Source organism: Gigantopelta aegis, chromosome 10, assembly GCF_016097555.1.
Source record: "Gigantopelta aegis isolate Gae_Host chromosome 10, Gae_host_genome, whole genome shotgun sequence".
NCBI classification, from domain to species: domain Eukaryota; kingdom Metazoa; phylum Mollusca; class Gastropoda; order Neomphalida; family Peltospiridae; genus Gigantopelta; species Gigantopelta aegis.
Genome location: NC_054708.1, coordinates 61,694,751 through 61,717,038, shown reverse-complemented (window position 1 = coordinate 61,717,038; position 22,288 = coordinate 61,694,751). Strand labels below are relative to the sequence as shown.

The 22,288-nt window shown below is 40.0% G+C and overlaps 1 protein-coding gene across 1 annotated transcript in view; it reads left to right on the top strand.

Annotated features, from left to right (window-relative positions):
* Positions 1-19,061, top strand: part of LOC121384512 (U5 small nuclear ribonucleoprotein 200 kDa helicase-like) — a 56,152-nt gene extending 37,091 nt beyond the window's left edge. Inside the window, exons 34-46 of the mRNA XM_041514925.1 lie at positions 1,769-1,960; positions 2,278-2,535; positions 3,127-3,329; positions 3,723-3,796; positions 4,671-4,895; positions 5,719-5,795; positions 6,180-6,267; positions 6,737-6,858; positions 7,674-7,817; positions 8,392-8,568; positions 9,275-9,435; positions 10,713-10,794; positions 17,557-19,061. Of these exons, the coding sequence (XP_041370859.1) occupies positions 1,769-1,960; positions 2,278-2,535; positions 3,127-3,329; positions 3,723-3,796; positions 4,671-4,895; positions 5,719-5,795; positions 6,180-6,267; positions 6,737-6,858; positions 7,674-7,817; positions 8,392-8,568; positions 9,275-9,435; positions 10,713-10,794; positions 17,557-17,802 (2,049 nt within the window). The 3' untranslated portion in view covers positions 17,803-19,061. The remainder of the gene's footprint in view (positions 1-1,768; positions 1,961-2,277; positions 2,536-3,126; positions 3,330-3,722; positions 3,797-4,670; positions 4,896-5,718; positions 5,796-6,179; positions 6,268-6,736; positions 6,859-7,673; positions 7,818-8,391; positions 8,569-9,274; positions 9,436-10,712; positions 10,795-17,556) is intronic.
* The last annotated feature ends 3,227 nt before the right edge of the window (positions 19,062-22,288 follow it).

Sequence of the window (22,288 nt, the reverse complement as noted above, 5' to 3'; positions counted from 1 at the left end):
TGATACGGAATAATGCCCTGTATTTGGCATCACCGTTCCTGGCGACATAAATAGTAGGCCCTAAATATATAACCAACTAGGCCTACCAAACCCGCCCCGGAGTCGGTCACTGGCGAAGTCGGAGGCTGAATCCGGGGCGGGCGTGCCTGAACCCTTGTGGATAGGGGCATGTTAATAGAGTTTCCCAGTTCCCAGGCCTACCAAATACACTGATCCATCTATTACTGTGTGTCACACTGTCGTATCCTCATTTAAATTTAATTATTTTGATAGTGTGTTTAGATACCAACCAAGAGTTTGCTCAATTATTTTTCCCCGGGGGAAGGGCAAAAACGAAAACGGGACAATGACGATGGATCACACTTGACAAAAGACAAAACGTACAACACGACAAAAAACTGAAAGTTACAACATGATTTAAGTGTTTGTTTTATTTTACTGTTATACTCGTAAATGTGTGATGTTACAAAAATTATATAAAAATCCAGTTATAATTGATCAGGAATTTGGGCTAGTGCTTTATTTTGGTGGGCTAGTGGTTTTCACAAACCCACTAGCCCTGTGGCTAGTGACTTTTCAAAATATTTGTCATACTCTGGTGAATCGGAAACAATTGGGGGTCATGCTGCTCATTTCAGAGATAACAGGTAGCGTCTATGACTACCCTAGTTCTGCACAAAATTTGAGTACTTGTTTTACAGGTACCCCATACATGTTTCAAGCACAAGGCTACTTGACACAGTGGTACTAGATGAAATCAAATTGCATACATGTTTTGTCCAGATGAAACTTTTTTTTTACAATCAACACACTCGCATTTATCACCAGGACTTGTGATGTTAATTTCTCTATCAATCGTTAGGTGCATCTCATACTTTGACCTAGCTGGAAGTTATTTGGTTTAGTCCTACCTATAGACAAATGAATCAATTAAATCCAATGTCTAATTTCACTTTGAAAAGTCACAAGTTTTCTTTTTATTATTAAAAGTTTTGTTTGTTTTAGGTTAGATGGTATTATTTGACATGGTGGTAGTCATGTTATGTAAATTAATACTGATCACAATCATGTTTGTAAGTTTGTTTCCACCCAACCTTCTTTTTAATTTATACATTTCTTAAAAGGAACAGTAAGGAACATATCTAAGACTAATTTTATTGTCTTTCCATTAAAAAAATTTCACTTGGCCTATTATTAATTTTTTTTATCAAACTCAAAGTTTTTCAGTAGTAAATTAAAGCCTGCATTGGGTTCCCAAGTTAATTTGTTTTTTTGGGTTTTTTTACTCATCAGAGCTCTATTTGTAGTTATATTAATAGTAAAATGGTTACATTGTTATAACTGGGATGGGTCATGGAGGAAATGTTACCACTTCGCCTCCTTACAACCTGGGGCAGTATGTAGCCCACTGGTAAAGTGCTTGCTCGATGTGTGGTCGGTTTGGGTTCGATCCCCATCAGTGAGCTCATTGGGCTATATCTCATTCCAGTCAGTGCATCACGACTGGTATATCAAAGGCCGTGGTATTTACTACCCTGTCTGTGGGATGGTGCATATAAAAGATCCCTTGCTGCTAATCGAAAAGAGTAGCCCATGAAGTGGCGACAGCGGGTTTCCTCTCTCAATATCTGTGTGGTCATTAACCATATGTCTGACGCCATATAACTGTGAATAAAATGTTTTGAGTGAGTCGTTAAATAAAACATCTCTTTCTTTCCTTACAACCTGTTTTAATAATGTTCTTTGAGTAATGTATCTTTGCTTGCAGCCTGTACTGGAGGTGATCTGCTCTCGAATGCGTTACATCTCATCCCAGCTGGAGAGGAACATTAGGATCATTGCCCTCAGCTCATCTCTGTCCAACGCCAAGGATGTAGCTCAGTGGCTTGGTTGTGGAACCACGTCGTTTTTCAACTTCCACCCCAACGTGCGACCAGTGCCACTCGAGTTACACATTCAGGTTTGTACATTTTACTGTCGGAGAGATTCTCCTGCTCACAGTGCTGTTGTTTCTTCTTTCTCTAATGGAATGGAAATGGTATGTTCTTCAGGTTTTGTTCAATTTTTAAATGAAAATTTAAATAAATATTTTATTATAACTTTTTTTTTTAACCTTTAAAATATATGTTGGCCTAATTGACATGATTTCTGTTTATATATATTTTTAGATAAAAAAAAATATATACATTATTTAAATGTTTTTGAGAATATGAATTCAGTTTAAATAATAAAATTTTAGCAACCTATTTGAAGAAATACAGTGATATTCATTTGCAGGGTTTCAATATCTCTCACAATACATCACGTATCATCGCCATGGCGAAGCCAGCATATCAGTGTATTTTGAGACACTCGCCCAAGAAACCTGTCATCATGTTTGTGCCGTCCAGGAAACAGACTCGACTCACGGCCATAGACGTTCTGACGTTCACAGCTGCTGAAATGTCCACCGGTCCCGACGATAAACCAACAAGTCGTTTCCTTCATGTTACTGAGCAGGATTTGGAACCATTCCTGGAAAAAATTACTGACAAAGTGAGTCTTTATTTTAGTCTTGTAATTCCGTGCTTCGTTTGATACCCAATAGTGAATGTGCATTTTTATGCTGAGGTGTTGTTAAACATACATTTGTACATTCATTCATTCAATAATTCATTCATTCATTCATTCATTTATTCATTTATTCCATTATGCTAATTGTCAAACTGATAACAACCATTACACGACCTTGTAAGTTATAAAATGCAAGAATTGCAAATGCATGAAGCATTAATTTTTACATCTTAGCCTCAACTTCTTGGAAGAATATATAACAACCATTACACGACCTTGTAAGTTATAAAATGCAAGAATTGCAAATGCATGAAGCATTAATTTTTACATCTTAGCCTCAACTTCTTGGAAGAACTTAAGTTTGTCAGTGGGAAGATTTAACCAGATATCTAAATCAGTTACACCTGGTGGTTTTTGTAGCTATCTGTATTACTGTATTTCCTTTTTTGCCAGCTGATGTTAATAACTGAGTTTTACAGTATTTTTAATTGTTCAGTTAATTAAGTAGGACATTTTATTACATATGTTTGTCTTGAGTTTGAGTGGTAAAATTTTGCTTGTTTGATTTTTCAGACGTTGAAGGAAACCCTAACAAATGGTGTTGCTTACATGCATGAAGGTCTGAACGAGATGGAGAGGAAGGTCGTGGAACAGCTGTTCACCAGTGGAGCGATACAGGTCATCGTGGCCTCGCGGAATCTCACCTGGGGCATGAACATGGCTGCACACTTGGTCATTGTCATGGATACACAGTACTATGATGGCAAAACTCACTCGTAAGTTGAATTTATCACATTCGTAAGTGTATTTCATGACATTCATATGCACTAAAACTCCTGCATATTATATTAATCAAATTCCTGCATATAAGTGTATTTTATTCTGACCGAAAGTCGTAATTCAGTACATGTAGAAGTGTATTTTTGTTGTAGGTGTGGGTTTGTTTTTGGTGGTGTATTTTATTTGTTTCTTTAGTTAAAGTACATTAAAATCCAAATCATCTGTTTTCAACCTCAGATATATACAAGTAGGCATATGCTGGCTGATAAAATTTGTATCTTATTAACCACAGGTTTGATTGAGATAAAAGTATTTTTAATGGTATTTTTTTTTCAGAATAGTTTAGAAAAATTAAAATTAAAACATGAAATAATTTCTTATTTTCTTAGCTATGAAGACTATCCTGTGACTGACGTCCTTCAGATGATAGGCCGAGCTAACCGAACACTGATAGACAAGGAAGGTGAGTCGCTGCTTAATATCTGACCTTTTTTTCTTTTTTTTCTTTTTTTAACGACACCACTAGAGCACTAGATTTATTAATCATCGGCTGTTGGATGTCAAACATATGGTCATTTTGACACAGTCATAGAGAGGAAACCCGCTACATTTTTTCCAATAGTAGCAAGGGATCTTTTATATGCACCATATCACAGATGGGATAGCACATACCACACCAGTCGTGGTGCACTGGACAGAACGAGAAATAGCCCAATGGGCCCACCGACAGGGATCGATCCCAAAGCGACTGTGCATCAAGTGAGCACTTTACCACTGGACTATGTCCCGCCCCTAATAATATGTGACCAGTTCTTAGGAAATTAATCATTAGCATTGATTAGCTCCAAAATGTTCAATAAATATGTTAAAATACATTTTAATCACCCCACCTCACTTCAGCTTTCGCATTCATTCGGATAGAATGACATAGTTTTAAATGTTGACTAATATTGAAATTTGAATTTTATGTATGCAGGATTTTTGCCAGAGGGTACGAAAGGTAAAATTATGTACCATAAAATCTTGGAATTTATTCGAATCATTTTTTAAATTTTATTAAAAGTATAGTAAAAGAACAGCTGTTTAAAAATTGTGAAATTCAGTGTCCAATTTCAAAATATTTTTAACCCATAACAACATATAATACAGATAGTTAGATTTTTTTATTTTTTTAAAAATTTAATTACACTCAAATTATTTTCTAGGTAAAAGCCTGCTATGCATTAAAAAACACCCATCTTGACTTCTCTTTTGTTTTCTTCTAATGTTTAGTATATTTGTGTACATAATTTTTCATTGTTTACGGTAAAACTGTTTCCGTTATTTGATTGCTGCAGGTAAGGCTGTAATCTTGTGTCAGAGTTCTAAGAAGGAATTCTTCAAGAAGTTCTTGTATGAGCCCCTGCCCGTCGAGAGTCATCTGGACCATTGTCTCCACGACCACTTCAACGCCGAGATCGTTACCAAGACCATGGAGAACAAGCAGGACGCGGTCGACTATCTCACGTGGACGTTCATCTATCGCCGCATGACACAGAACCCAAATTACTACAATCTGCAAGGTTCGTCTGATTTCCGTCTTTAATAGGGAATCTGACGCCATATAACCGTAAATAAAATGTGTTGAGTGTGTCGTTAAATAAACCATTTCCTTCCATAATAGGGAAAGCAGGGATGTGATTTTTCAGTGTTTTATCTGATTAAAGCTTTGGATAAAATATTTTTTTTACAAAGTAGATAGATTTGAAAGGAGATGCTGAAAAATCACCTCCATTTAAGAATGGTTTTAAATTAGGTTTTTTTTTAGCTCTTTAAAACAATTTTCAGCTGTTGTTTTTAAATGGGTATCAGATGCCTGGTTAAAGGGATTAGAACAGGCTGTCAACTGTATTTTAAAAATATTTCAATTTTAGACAGTACTGGCATTAGTGGTGTGTAGTGGTTAAGCCATCAGACATAAGGCTGTTAGGTACTGGGTTTGCATCCAGGTAGTGCCTCCCACTTATTGGGAAGGTCTTTGTTGCTAACCACTGGCCACTAACAACTAACCAATAACAGACTATCCAGATAACTGAAGGGTGATCCCAGGACAGGGTGCTTGAACGTTTAATTGGATATAAGCACAGAAATAAGTAGAAATTAAATGAAATGAAGGTTAGACTAATGAATATATGACCCCTATTCAGGCCGAGACAGCATTCAGTTTGACCAGTCTTTTCTTTTCAAACAGTGAAAGGAACTGAGTGCATAACTAACCCCAGGCATCAGTCCAGGTTATTAAACATTTATAAATAAGATGCCAGACATTTGAAGCATTATAAACATTTGAAATATATTATTGATTTATGAGGTTATCTACAAGGTATGTTTTTGTTGTTTTTTCAGGTGTGTCTCATCGTCACTTGTCCGATCATCTGTCTGAAATTGTGGAGAACACAATCAATGATCTGGAGCAGTCAAAGGTAACCAATATTATACGAGTACAGGCTGGGTTGGGGGGGGGGGGGTGTTTCAGATTTTTTCAAATTTTTTTTTTAATGTAATCTTTGTAACATTTCAGTCAAAGATAAAAACTTTAATTTTTTCATAATGTCATAGTTATTAAGTAATGTAAAATATTTGTTTGCTATTTTTAACGTTTTGCAGTTAAATTACACATTGCTTATAACTTCTTGTTTAAATTATCAGTAATGGCAAATCTTAAGCATTGAAGTATCAGGGCCAAATTTACAAAACATATTCTAGTCTTTACAGGTGTGTAACTACATATATTCACATTGCTTAAAGCACCTGTGTCTAAGAAAACCAGGCTTTGTACATTTTATGATTGATTGTTCTTGTTTCAGTGCATCAGTGTGGAGGAAGATATGGATGTGGCTCCACTCAACCTCGGTATGATCGCTGCCTACTACTACATCAACTACACAACTATTGGTGAGTACTTGTGTTCTACAGCTTTTGTTCCATTGTACGTTGTACACATATGCAAATAAACTGAAAAGCGGTAATATTTGAAATATTTAGTTGTTATGAAAACAGTATTTTAGATGTTTAGTTGATGTGAAAAAAGTATTTCAGATGTTTAATTGGTGTGAAAACATTTCAGATGTTTAGTTTATGTGAAAACATTATTTCAGATGTTTAGTTGTGTGAAAACATTATTTCAGATGTTTAGTTGATATGAAAATAGTATTTCAGATGTTTAATGATGTGAAAACAGTATTACAGATGTTTAGTTGATGTGAAAACATTATTTCAGATGTTTAGTTGATGTGAAAACATTTCAGATGTTTAGTTGATATGAAAACAGTATTTCAGATGTTTAGTTGATGTGAAAACAGTATCTCAGATGTTTAGTTGATGTAAAAAACAGTATTTCAGATGTTTTTGAATGTTGTTTCAGAATTGTTCAGCATGTCTCTCAACAACAAGACGAAGATAAAAGGTCTGATAGAGATTATCTCGAGTGCGGCAGAGTATGAAAACATTCCAATCCGACATGGGGAAGATTCCATCCTCAGACAGGTCAGTGTGTCAGACAGTTTGGCTTTTGTGTGTTGATTTGTGTTGGGGCGGGACGTAGCCCAGTGATAAAGTGCACGGTTGGTCTAGGATCGATCCCTGTCAGTGGGCCCATTAGGCTGTTTCTCGTTCCAGCCAGTTTACCATGACTGGTATATCAAAGGCTGTGGGATGGTGCATATAAAAGATCCTTTGCTACTAATGGAAAAATGTAGCAGGTTTCCTCTCTAAGACTATGTCAAAATGACTAAATGTTTGACATCCAATAGCCGATTAATAAATCAATGTGCTCCAGTGGTGGTGTTAAACAAAACAAATGTTAGATTTTTGTGGTACAAAATTAAAGGGATTGTCCCGAGTTGGTCATTGTAAGCTATTTCCAGCTAACAGTATTCATGTGGAGTTGTTTTTTAAAGGAAAGAAATAACGATGTAGTGAATAGGAAGGAAGGAAGGAAGGAAGGAAATGTTTTATTTAACGACGCACTCAACACATTTTATTTACGGATATATGGTTAAGGACCACACAGATATTGAGGGAGGAAACCTGCTGTCGCCACTTCATGGGTTACTCTTTTCGATTAACAGCAAGGGATCTTTTATATGCACCATCCTATAGACAGGATAGCACATACCATGGCCTTTGATGTACCAGTCGTGGTGCACTGGCTGGAGCGAGGATGTAGTGAATAGATGAAATTTTTGAAAATATACTATTTTCCAACATTCACTTTTACTTATACTGAAAGTCAAATAATAAAACTTTATTTCTACTTGTCATTTTTAGAATGTGTTAACAAAGAGTGTTTTCTGTTTCAGCTGTCGGCTCGTCTGCCCAACAAGTTGTTGAACCCGAAGTTTAACGACCCTCACCTGAAGACGAATCTCCTGCTGCAGGCCCATCTGTCGCGCATGCAGCTCTCTGCCGAACTGCAGTCAGACACAGAAGACATTCTTAACAAGGTAACATGTACAGCATGTAGAATGTAAAACTAATGATGGCATTTATTTATACACAAAATCTTAAGTGAGGAATATACCTTATCTTAGTAACTGCATGCCTTACTCCTTGTTTATACTTTTACCATTAATAGATACCATAATAAACTGGTTTTCTGAAAATTTTCTGTGTTCTGTGTTGCATACGTTTCTCCACAATTCAGCTTTAAAAATGGGATGTTTTTTATCTTTTAATTGTGCTGGGTTATTTTTCACTCTAATAAGATTTAATGGATATTTCAGATTTGTACAAAGCTTGGGTGTTTTTTTCTTCTTTTAATTCTACATTTATGTAAATCTTTCAGCACAGGCTGTTCAGTAAATTCAATCATGTGAAAATAACACTGAATCGGATCTGTTACAATATATTAATTGGTTACATTTCCTTCTTTTAATCCTTTATTTTTGTTCGCCTGAAGGATGTGCTATAAATCCAGAGACATGGAAATAATATTGAATAGATATTAAAAAAAATATATAAGTTTACCTATTACATTTCCATCTTTTAATCCTGTATTTATTTGTTTGTTCTGTGCAGGCTGTGCGTCTAATCCAGGCATGTGTGGATGTGTTGAGTAGTAACGGCTGGCTGAGTCCGGCGCTGGCTGCGATGGAGCTGGCACAGATGACCACACAGGCCATGTGGAGCAAGGATTCTTACCTCAAACAGCTGCCGCACTTCACGCCCGAGATCGTGAAAAAACTCCAGGAAAAGGTAGGCCTCCTTGACAGTTCATCATAACTTACAGACATAAATCTTTCACAAGTGCTGAGGGGCGGGATGTAGCCCAGTGGTAAAGTGCTTGTTCGATGCACAGTCAGTGTGGGATCGATCCCTGTCGGTGGGTTAATCATTTTAAAATCAGGCTTGGAGTGTCCCATAAAAACTACGGGTTTCTATGTAGTCTTTGAAAAGTGGTTGAATTTATTTAAAAACAAAAAAGAACTAAAAATATTAATAAAATTTAAATATTAAATGCTACAAAAATTATATTTTCAATTGGAATTACAGTTTTGGAAATTAGAACTTGCTATACTTAGATTTTGTTTAATAACACACATGGAAATTAAACGTAAGTGATGGTGTCACACTTTCTTTAGAAAACTCGTTCACTGAATATTTCATGTCCTAATAAAATCCCAAAATGTGCTGAGGAAAATCCTGGAAATATCCTGAAATTTTATTGTCCTCTTAAGTGTAAGAACCTAAGTATTATCATATCAAAAAGAAAAAAATTAAATAGAAAATGACCAGAGTTTATTTAGTTGTAAATAAATTTGTGAAATTTTGAAAGTCTTTTTGAAAAAAAAAAAATTCAAAATCTTTATTTTTTCCAATATCTCACATACAAACACATCCCATGCAGGTAGGATGTTCAATACAGTAATATACATATAAGCAATCTATATTTTCTTGTTAGGGTCATGAGACGATCTTTGACGTCATGGAAATGGAGGATGAGGAGAGGAACGCGATCCTCCAGCTGTCTGAATCTGAAATGGCTGACGTTGCTCGGTTCTGTAACCGATATCCCAACATCGAGCTCACCTACGAGGTGCAGGAAAAGGAGAACATTCACAGGTCAGTAGTTAATACGTACTGGCAATATGCAGCAATATTTATTTGTTTTATGTATTAGCTAGCATATCCAGTGTAATCAAAGTATGTGATATTTTTCAGATCACATACTTTCAGAATTTGATAACTTTGCAAATTAGATGTAAATTAATCAAGGTCACTGCACTACATTTATTGACATATAAGAAAATGTACTAGGGTGACATTCCATAATTGATGTATGCATTCACAGTCATCATTCAAAAACATTTCAATAGCAACTTTAGACTTCAACATTATGAAAACAAAAAATGTAAAGCACTAGTTTATATTTATATAAGGATTATGATATCAAAAATGATGTCATTCAAGTTTGACATCATTTTCATTCAAAAAGACACTTCGTCACATATTTTTACGTCATTTGAATATCTAGTAATGGCAGACTGGAATTAAAGTTGCGTATACAGTTTACAAAAAACATGTTGTATTAAGCATGAGATTATATGATAAAGAGATTATTACAATCTTGTGTTTCGGTATAGTCAATATCGTATATTAGGAATAAAAATAATGTATTATGCTAACATAAAAACAATTTTCATTCCTAATATATGATACTGACGATACAGAAATACACTCTGGTAATAACCTCTATATATCCAGGGGCAAGACGTAGCCCAGTGATAAAAAGTCTGCCTGATGCGCAGTTGTTTTGGGATTGGTCAGTCGGTGGGCTCATTGGGCTATTTCTCATTCCAGCCAGTTCACCACGACTGATATATCAAAGGCTGTGGTATGTGCTATCCTGTCTGAGATGGTGCATATAAAAGATCTCTTGCTACTAATGGAAAAATGTAGCAGGTTCCGACATCCAATAGCCAGTGATTAATAAATCAATTGCTCCAGTGGTGTCGTTAAACAAAACAAACTTAAAATTATTTCCATAGTGCCATCTAATTTTCGACTCGATAAAATGTCAACTGAAGAACATGAAGTGATGTTTTGTCATAATTATTTTATGAAATAAAGATGGTAAAAGTAAAATGACTTCTGTGATTTAGGATATAAGTTACTAGAACATAGAAACTCTGTAAAATTAAGAATGGAATGTAGCTTTTAGATGTTCAGTTAAGAGAGCCATTTGAACTAAAGACATTGTTATTGTCACAAGCTACAGTAACATCAGTAATAGATTTCCACAGCATGTTACAGTTTTCATCTTAAATACTATATATTGAATATCAGTACTTTTTGTTAGGAACATGAATGTTTTTATTTGTGGGTTTTTTATATTTCAGTGGTTCGACTGTCAATGTTGTTATAACACTGGAGAGAGAAGACGAGGTTTCAGGACCAGTTATTGCACCATTTTTCCCACAGGTTTGTAATCATAACAGTTTTAATTTAAAGGGACATTCCTGATTTCTATAGACATTACCTGTCCTCAAACAAGTGCACCTCCCCCCCACGCAAGTGGTCTGGTCCGAACATCCCAACAGCCAATGGGATGGCCTAAATTCTTCTACTGCATACTGCTCTCTAGTTCCGGTCACATGACTGTAACTTCCTTCTTTTTCTCTTCGCTAAAGGGTCTGGACGTCCTTTTGCTTGGCTCTGTTTGGAGTCAACTTTTATAAGACCTTTGGTTTTGTATTAGTGTTTGGGTGAAATGTTTTTCACCTTCGTTTTCATTAGCTTTCGTATGTTCTTTTCGCGTATTTCACTTGACTTCCAAGCGTTTAATTACATGAAATGTTGTTTATATTGCCGGTTGTCGTGTCGGACGCCATTTGCAAAATGGCGTCTGTGTTGACTGGCTTTGTGTTTGGGTGAAATGTTTTTCACCTTAATTTTCGTTAGCTTTCGTTAGCTTTCATATGTCTTTCGCGTATTTCGCTTGACTTGCCAAGTGTTAATTACATGAAATGTTGTTATATCGCCGGTTGTCGTGTCGGACGCCATTTGCAAAATGGCGTCTTTATTTACCGGCTTTGTATTTGTGTTATGGTTGGTTTTTCTTTTTTTCACAGATTGAAAAATTACTATTATCATATCTGATAATGTTCAGGCGACTAGTTCGAGCGTGTTACGCTGGAAGAAGTTAGCCGGCGGCGACCCAGGTTGTCGTGTTCGTGTGGCCTCACTTCTAGATGCGACCTTTGTGCGGGCTTGTCTGATGTCGAGTTCGCGGCTTACCTGAAGGTGGTGTCAGCGAGGACCAAGAAGGTGGAATCTTCGAGGACCAAGAAGGTGGAATCTTCGCCTTCGATTGCTGACTCCGTGGCGGAAGAGTTACGTTCAATTCTACCGACCATGCTGGAAGAAACAATGGCGTCAATGGCGACCTTACCTAAATCGGCGAGTTCGGGGTCAGGTCCGGTTCCAGTCCCCTCTTCAGGGGGTGCGGCTTCTTCAGCTCCACCGTTACTTAAGACTTCGGATGACAGGCCTGCGGTCTCTACGCAGCCCTCTAAGAAGCCGGCTCATTCAGATAGACGCTCCACGGATTCCAAGGCTCACCGATCTTCGGCGGGGAAGTCCCCTTCGGCGCATCGGAGCCGGGACCGTAGCCGTTCCACATGACCTGTATGGCTCCCTACGGGTTCCATAGATCGTCAGCGCCAACCTTCAGTTGATGTGGCTTCCAAGGCCTCCGAGGGCTAGACGGGACCATCCACGGTCCGGTTTAACCAGCGGCTTCCATTACGGTACATCGATTGGCCTGTGCTCGAGTTCTACGAGACTTTGGTGATGAAGCGCCTGCGGCATCTGTCATTGAAGAGCCCGACTCTACGGACCATATGACTATGAGGGATTGCTTGGCGGCTGTCTACGACATGTTGCCGTCCTTGCCACATCCAACGACGATGTGGTCATCCGTTCCTTGGTATCCACACGGGACCGCCCACGGTCCGGTTCTCCGGTATCTCCATCGGGCCATGACCAGAGCGACTGGCCTGTTCACGGGTGCTACGTGACTTTCTGATGATGTATCGGTTCATGCGGTGCTGGAAGATCTGGATGCGGCGGACCACTTGTCACTGAGGGATTGTCTGGCTGTCATATCTGATATGCTACCGCCGCTGGCCCATCCACCGGTTTCAGCCAAGAAGGGTCCGGGTTCGATGATCGCCACGGAGGTTCCACCGGCAGATATCGGCATTCGATCGTTGGCTGCCACAGGCCCCCGTCGGTTTACACGGCTACCAGTAACTGGCCCGTGCGTATCGTTGTTCCAGCAAGCAGACGGAGCCCTGTAACGAATTGGAAAATTGCGTCATCGGCTCACCGTTCGGTACCGTCGTCCCGTGATCGATCGAAGTGGTGCAGTGTCCAGGGTTCCACCGGCTCCTGCCGGTCCGTGTACATCGTACCGTCCACACCAGTCGGCAGCTGATTCGGCGTTCAGGGTTACACCGGCTCCTGACGGGACCGTCCACGGTCCGTGTTTCCGATGCAGCCAGTACATTGGATCGAAGTGCCTGTGCCAGGTTACTGACCGATTTTCCAGATGATGCGTCGGCACCTTCCGTTATAGAAGATCCGGACGCAGTGACCCACATGGCTGTGACTGTTTGTCTCGCTGCGGTGTATATGCTTTCGTCACTTCACAGTCCACTCGCACCATTCTAGAAGGTTTCCGTTTGAGGACTGATCCGATGTCGGTTTACTTGAGTAGACTTCGTTTGTGCCGTTCCCCATTCGTCACAACGAACGTATCCCGTCTTCAACCTATCCTTCAACGGTGTGACGCCGGCCTTGGATGACGCTGTTTCCGGCGGGACCAGACGTCTTCCTAGAACTTACAGATTGGCACGTCCTGTCGATGGCTTCAGTTCAGCGTACATGTTGTACATGGCGACCATAACTCCTCATGTGCAGGATGCCAGAGGATATGCCTTGTTCTAGCCGTCGACTTTGATGTTGGTCTACCTTATATCTTCCGTGACGTCGATGTGCACTACGATTGCACACTATCGTCAACCGACTTGCCTGAAGCGATCCATTCTTGACTTTCAGCACAAGCCGGTAATCTTGGCAGACCTGTGGTCTACATACGGCTCTTTGCCGTGAAGGGGTCGACGTTACAAGCGTTCCGGGTTGGTGACGAAGAAAGTCTACTGGTCCGGTCACTTGTGTTGAGATCCCGTGCACCGATATTCTCTTGTTCGAGGAAGGTTCAGCGACATTCGGCAGATCGTTCTCTATATCCGGTGGCGATGCAAGACAGTCGCTACTTCCGCTGGTTCCGGAAGTTATCCAGTTGCCATCACGTGGTACGGGGGTTTTACCGTCACCGTTTTCCTATGGTTCATTGCGGCTTATCAACTCACTGACGTTTACTGTTGTTACCGCCAGAGTTCGTGACCGATGCTGTCTAGATGGTCTCTGCTGCTGTTTCGCACCGGGTGGTGTGACGGCCGTGGATTTTAGCCGGTTGCTGTTTTGCGTTGCTTCACTTCCAGGTATATCGGGCATGTAGCGTAGCGAGTTGCTACGCTGTCTTGGCTCTTGCCTGTATCACGGGGTCGCTGTTTCCGATGTCTTGATTCCTGAATCACTCTATTACTGTTTCATGAAGTATCATTGCAAGAGTAATTTTGACGTCGGCGCAACATTTTATGCTTAGAGGTCGCGGTATCCAGTTTGTTTCTGAATCCATGCATTCAGTACAATAACGCAGATTTGCTGATCCGGTTACCAGTCGCCTTGCAGTCCAGTCCCTGTTGGTGGCTGTGGTTTCCAGATGAAGCCGATCTACACATCAACCTGTTGGAGATGTTGTCAGTTACGTCATCTTTCATTGGCGAGAGATGCTGTCAGGCGCCTCTCTCATGGTAGCCACAGACAGTACTACCGCGGTGGCTTATATCAACCGTCAGGGCGGAACCCACTCCAGCAGTCTGCTGCAGTTGACTTATCGTCTCTACAAGCTGGTTGACGAGATTCCGTTGCAACTTCGGGCTCGCCATATTCCAGGGGTTTCCAATGTACTAGTCGACACACTGTCTCGGCCGTCGTCTCCACAGCCGACGGAATGGATGCTCCATCCCGAAGCGTTTCGATGGGTGTGCGACAGACTTTGGACACCAAACATCGATCTCTTCGCCACACGATTCAACCATCAGCTGAGGGTTTACGTGTCTCCGGTGCTGGATCCCGAAGCTCTGGATCTCGACGCCTTGGCCATCAGCTGGGAACAGATGGACGCGTACGCTTTTCCTCCACGAATCCTCCTTCCAAGGGTGCTTCAGAGGTTTCAGCTGTACCATTGTCGCCTGTTACTCATTGCTCCAATGTGGCCATCCAGGATGTGGTATCCAGATCTAATACGTCTTGCCGATCCACATCCTTTACCGCTGCCAGACTGGGATCATCTGTTGCTGCATCCCACGTCAAGACTATACCATCCACGTCCGCAGTTGTTCCAACTGCACGCGTGGACTTTATCGCCAAGAGTTTGAGAAAGAAAGGTTTTTCTTCACAGTCTACGGCGGCCATTTTGAAAGCGCACAGATCATCTACTACTAACGTCAGATGGCTTTGCTTTCACCGAGGGTGTTTCCGGCAAAACCTCAAACCTCAGACGATCCAGATACTTCGTCTTGCTGGGTTTTTTGGCTGTATCTGCGGACCACTTTACGATTAAAGGGGTCTACCATCGCTGGGTACGTTTCGGTCATCGCTACTGTTCGTGATGTCGCTACTGGAACGAAGTTATCGGGTATTCCTGAGATCCATAAGATGATCAAAGGGTTTCGCCTTGATGATCAAGTACACCGGTTTCGGCCACCAAGATGGGACCTGAATCTGGTGTTACGAGCGTTATCGACCGCACCTTATGAGCCGATCGAATCCTCTTCCCTGCAAGACTTGATGCGGAAGACGGTGTTTTTACTCGGTTTTGCCACGGCTGCCCGTGTCTCAGAACTCCATGCTCTTGATGTAGACTTGGTACGTTTTCACCAAGATCGGCGTGCAGTCAACTTGGGGTTACTCATGAACTTTGTTGCAAAGAATCAGTTACCAGACCAAGCGCCTCGTTCGTATGTTGTGCAGGCCCTCTCCTCTATCGTTGGTCCGGCGGACGTTGAGGACTTGGCGTTGTGCCCTGTCAGAGCCCTGCACCAGTACATCGAGAGGACCAGATCTTTTCGACAACATCGCAAAAGACTTTTCCTTTCCTGTAACCAGAGTCGGTTGAGGGACCTTACCAAGAACACGGTGGCCACCTGGATCCGGTCTTCTATCCTGACCGCCTATCAGAAGGAGGGTTTACCTGCTCCGTCTGCTTCTAATCCGCATGAACTCCGTGCCTTGGCTGCCACGATGTCCCTGCACTGCAACACACCCATTCAGCACATTATCACTGGTTGGTTCTGGGCTACGGACTCCATCTTCGCCAACTATTATCTGAGGGATGTCACCACAGAAGACGTTGAGGGGTTCCATCATCTGGGTCCGGTTGTTGCTGCACAGACTCTGTTGAATACAAGCCGTCCTCGTCGCCGTTGATGTCTGTCTGATTCTGGGCTGCATACCGAGATGTCCATCGAATAGACAGATGAGGATTGCTTAGACTTTTGTTCTTTTGCACAGTTCACGTACTGGTGCCGGAACTTTTGTCTCGATAACCTTTACCCTGCACTGCATGTGGTTATTGGTTGTCGTTATTGAACTAACAGATCTTTGGTGTACTAGACAGAAAACACTCGGGGGTCTTGTTTTGTTCAATGTTCTGACGGATGCACCTCATTAGGTTGTCGCTTGTTATTGAAAAACTATAACACTTCAATACGTGAGGGTTACCTAACACCTGCATCCCTGGTGGCTACGTCTTCCCACCCTGTCAGAACCAGCATGAGATGTGGCTTCCGCCTCCTGGTCCATGTGTTCTAGGAGCCGTACCTGCCACTGCTGACGGATGCCACCATTCTGGTTGTTGTTACTAACATCACCTGCATTGGTCTGTGACGGGCATCCCTAGGATGAGGGCTTACCAAGGTTGGCCTTATTCTTCCACTAGTCAGCCTCTTTCCGGTTGGGGAGTTATCACAAGCATCTACGGATCTCGGCACCCACCACCATCTGTTGAATGCTGCACTTGTTTGAGGACAGGTAATGTCTATAGAAATGGAGAAAACTTGAGTGTTTTCTCTTTTATAGATACATTACCTGTCCTCAAGATTCATCCCGCCCGGGCCTCCCCGCTTCCTGTTCTCCGTGCGATGCGCTCAGGGAAAAAGAAGGAAGTTACAGTCATGTGACCGGAACTAGAGAGCAGTATGCAGTAGAAGAATTAGGCCATCCCATTGGCTGTTGGGATGTTCGGACCAGACCACTTGCGTGGGGGGGAGGTGCACTTGTTTGAGGACAGGTAATGTATCTATAAAAGAGAAAACACTCAAGTTTTCTCCAGTTTGCTACATTATAAGATGTTTCCGACTAATAAAATATTTCTACGATTACTCTTACATATTAAATATATTTTCTTGTTTAGAATATCAGTGTCTGTATATTCAGTGTGTTTCTGGTCGTCTTAATATTTGTAAGAAGCCCAAACTGGATTTTGTCTTCAAATAATTTCGTACGTACAAATTTTTTTATTTTAGGAAATAAAATGAAATTTAACCTGAACAATCTGAAATACGTTTACTATACAGCCACTAATATTTTATGCAGAAACATATATTTAATATGTAATTACAATCGCTAAAAAGTCTCCGTTAGTCGAGATAACATCTTAAAAATTGCAGCAAACTCAGGAATGTCCCTTTAACATAATTTTTATCTCTTTAACCTTCAGACTACTGCAGGCAGGATATGGATAGCTTATTGCGACAGCTAATTTGATAATAAATATGACCATTTTACCAACAAATGAAAATAATAAATTTTTGGATAGAAATCGTAGTTGTTAAGTAAATGTAACTTTATTTATTTTTTGTGAAATTTTAACGACATTTAACTGCTAAAAAAATTTCATAAAATTAGAAAAACCTATGAAAATAATACTTATCCTTTATTTTAAAATTATGTGAGGTTAAGTTAAAAAAAATTTTACCCACTCAGTATAAATAACATTATATATATTATGTACTATTATTTTTATTATTAATTTGTTGAAATTTGGTGTTTCAGAAACGTGAAGAGGGCTGGTGGGTGGTGATTGGCGATCCCAAGAACAACTCCCTCCTGTCTATCAAGAGACTCACCTTGCAGCAGAAGGCCAAGGTGAAACTGGACTTCGTCGCACCGGCCATGGGTCACTACGGTTACACAATATTCTTCATGAGTGACGCATACATGGGCTGTGACCAGGAATACAAGTTTACGATCGATGTCACAGAGGGAGGGACCGGTAGTGAAGATAGCGATAGTAACTGAGATGGATTTAATGATGATCACATTTCTGTCTTTGTGATAAACACATGCGATGTAAAACAAATCCAGCAGTTACTTATAAAAACAGATATTTGGTGCATTTTCAACACACTTTAACATCTGACATATTTTTTTTATCACAAATGGATGTTTATTGAATTTCTGAAGAACTTTAACATCTAGCAGTTTCTATTGGAAAGAGATGCTTAGTGCATTCTGAATGAGTTGATTTAAAACATCATTGTTTCCCTTTGTGTGTAAAGTTACAACTACTGTTGTTCATAGCATACATTATTGTAAATAAAGTAAAACAATTTAACATGTATCATGATTTTACTGGATGTGTTTGTGATTAGAACAAATTGACAACATCAGTGTATCTCAGATGAAACTATTTGCTCTTTTTCTGTTTACTTCTCAGATGTATGTGCATTTTTAGAAGGTTAGAAAATGCATTTTGTTGTTTTACAAACAACCGTATGATCAGAAACACTTTTGATGTACGGAAATGTATAATCTATACAATAAAATGCAAGTAATGTATAAATTCAGTTATCAACAAAATGACTCTATAGCAGGCGCGTGTGCAGGTGGGGTGTTTTGGGGGGGTCGAAACACCCCCACCTCCCACCCCTGCTCAAGGCGATTTTTAAAATTCCTGTGAAAGCAACTCGGCTAGCCAGCAGAAAACACCTCAGAATAGCCCTAGAAGGGGTCAATTTTTCAAAATTTTAGGTGGGAGGGCCCCCCAGCCCCCCCCCCCACCCCACCACGGGCTTCGCCAGACACCTGGATCCCCCCACTGCAAAATTTCCTGCGCACGCCCCTGTATAGTGAACAATATGTGAGTGCTGGGGTCTTGTGAAGCGTTCATTCATTCATTCATAAAATGGTGTAATATAAGATTTTATTTCAACCAAAAATCTTGGATTCTTGGAAACATGCAATCCTTCTAAATTTGCATCCTGCATAGACAGATCATAATGTAAATTGCTTCATGTTGCATACACAGATTATTGTGTAAATTGTTTCATGGTATATCATACTGTTACGAATTCTTGAAAAAATTAGTTGGGATGATGATAAAAAAAATGTAATGGTTTTATAAAAATCTGTTTTTCTCAGATATTTCTTACATATGTGATGGTTTCACATACATCCCTTTATTCTGGATACTGTTTGATTACAAAAGTGATGTTATCTTCTAATACAATTGACTGTACAAACAAGTATTTCTTAATAATAAAACAAATCTAAATCCTTTTGAATAAGTTTCAGTCTGTTCTGTAGACATTTGTATTATTGTATTATCTAATACTTTGTGAGCTAAAGCATTTTGTTTTACTGGCCCACAATTAATGACATTGTATGAAGATTAGTACACTGAACAGTCGTGAAGGGAAGAATATAAGACTCCATCATATGTGGTCATGTGGGATAGAAAAAGTACAACCGAGGTGGTGGAAATTTCTGCTCATACAGCTTAAAATGTCGACAGCATAATACCTCAAGTAAGGTAGCGTATGCCGGTCATTAAGAAGATGGAGGTCGGCTTTTCATGCCTTTCTTATTTAACCACAAATTATAAAAAAACAAACACCCATATAATATGTCATAATCACATATCACCTTGAAAATGTTCACCTAGTCTTCCCATTGGAATATCGACGTGTGAGTAATGGGCTAAAAAGTACCGCGACCTGCAGAAACATACAGGACCTTGTGTTCCTGACAAACAAATAGAAGTTAAAAAATAGCCATCATTTGTCAATAATTTAAAGAAAAGGAATGTTTAATGACAGTTCAGGACTTTTCAATTTTTATTTTGTATGTTTTATTTTTTGTATAAGACACAGCCAGAGAGAGGGAGGGGAGAAACCCAATGTCGCCACATTATACTTTTGAAAAGCTGCATCGGATATAGGGATTCACTCCCATACAGTCTGCATAACTTACAAGGCCCAAAACACACCAAAGCTGGGGCTGGGGCTGGCGAGTGTGGCAAACACGTTATGTCCGGTGTATTTTGACGTCAGAGTCTGTAACGTCTTATATATCGATGCGTTCATATCTTTTGATAATTTACTTTTATAAACATCAACAATAAGTATTAAAAATCCACATTGATTAATATATACCTTTCCTGTTTATTAAGGAAAATGAATGAGTAAGATTCTATGTCGTCTGTTGCCAGATGTGTAGTTAGCGCCAGCACAGACTTGTTTTATTACATTCGATTCAGTGCGTTTTATTTTCGACCGGTACCATACTTGCCAGAGCCAGACCTGGTGTGGTTTTGGGCCTTATTCGGGTACACGCACTAACTACAAACATCGCTTGCTTTGACGTTTATGGAATGCGAATACGTACTTTCCTTGATTCCAGATCTCGTCTGTGAGAGTGTCTCCAAACAGTTTTGGGGCGAGACGTAGCTCAGTGATACAGCGCTCGCCTGATGCGCGATCGATCCCGTCGGTGTGCCCACTGGGCTATTTCTCTCGTTCCAGCCAGTGCTCCACAACTGGTGTAACAAAGGCCATGGTATGTACTACCCTGTCTGTGGGATGTTGCATATAAAAGATCCCTTGCTGCTAATCGAAAAGAGTAGCCTATAGAGTGGCGACAGCGGGTTTCCTCTCAATATCTGTGTGGTCCTTAACCATATTTCAGACGCCATATAACCGTAAATAAAATGTGCTGAGTGCGTTGTTAAATAAAACATTTCCTTCCTTCCAACCAGCTTGAGTTGATTGTTAAGATTTGATCGTTTGTGACTGGGATGGATCCCCGTTGGTGGGCCCATAGGGCTATCTCTCGTTCCAGCCAGTGCACCACGACTGGTATATCAAAGGCCGTGGTATGTGTTATCCTGTCTGGGATTGTGCATATAAAAGATCCTTTGCTACTAATGAAAAAATGTAGCGAGTTTCCTCTCTAAGACTACAGGTCAAAATTATCAAATGCTTGACATCCAATAGTCGATGATTAATAAATCAATGTGCTCTAGTGATGTCGTTAAACAAAACTCTTTTTTTTCCGTCAGTCTAGACTACCCCCCTCCCTGCATAATATCCTGCACTCGTCCCTAGCTATAACGATCATGACTTGTGATTGATAACGAATTTTATATTGAGACGGCCTCATCTACGTCATCTGCCAGAGTCATCCGTGCTACTTATACCGTCAAATACCGTCTCTGACACTGCTGTACCGTCTTTTACGACATTTTGCACAAAAGAAAATCATGGTACAATATAGATATAAATAACATTAAAAACAAAACGAAACAAATTATGCAAATGATGGATGCAAAGTTGGTTTAAGGATCCGCGGGGCCTGTAGCACAAATAACAGCGGGTCCCCCTTCCAAGGATATATATTTTGGAACCCCTCGGAGGGGGGGGGGGGGGGGGGGACTAAATGTACATATCACCGCGGCATGTGCTACATGTGGTACTAGGATAAACCGGCTCTGGATGGATAGCAATTTACGCTTGCGTTTGCGTCTCGTAGCTGTCTCTAAACGTAGCTGTGTTGTTTGTATGTATGGTGATTCACAAATGGTATCCATTTTTTAGGAGTGTCTTCACTGATATAAGTGAAGAACACACGCGAAAACTTACTAAATTAAAGTTGCACATGCGTGGTCCTTGGCAAAATCAGGTTTGCTTATCCCAGACATGAAATCCTTTCCTTGCAGCGTTTAAGACATTACAAAAGTGATTGTATCTTCTATTACAATTGACTGTAGCAGTGTACCCATACAATGGTTGCAATAAAGATTGTATTGTATTGTAATGTAATGTAATGTATTGTATTGTATTGTATTGTACTGTATTGTATTGTACTGTATTGTATTGTTTACATTACTGGGACTGGTGACGGGTTTTCTTTTTTCTTTTTACATACCAGAACTTGAATATATTCTATATCCCTTTGGTTGACTCTTATGTATAATGCAAAAACAACGACAACTTCGATGGTTATTTTATTTTGGCGCCGATACAAAGAAACGCGGGCATATGGACTCTCAGTTTTGTAGGGGGGGGGGGGGGGGGGGGGGGCAGGCTCATGTTTGCCCGAATTTAAACAAAAATGCCCGAATCTGTACAACAACATTTATTCATATTAATATTACTGCCAAACAGTTATATAGTGTTATAAACAAAGCACTACACATTTCTACATGACGTACAACTAATGTTGGTAGAATGATGGAAATACATGGTGAAATGATTTCAGGTCAGCTCATTTTGGCTGAATATTTCTATCGTGTTTGCCCGAATTTGAAGATTTGATAACGAATTTTATATTGAGACGGCCTCATCTACGTCATCTGCCAGAGTCATCCGTGCTACTTATACCGTCAAATACCGTCTCTGACACTGCTGTACCGTCTTTTACGACATTTTGCACAAAAGAAAATCATGGTACAATATAGATATAAATAACATTAAAAACAAAACGAAACAAATTATGCAAATGATGG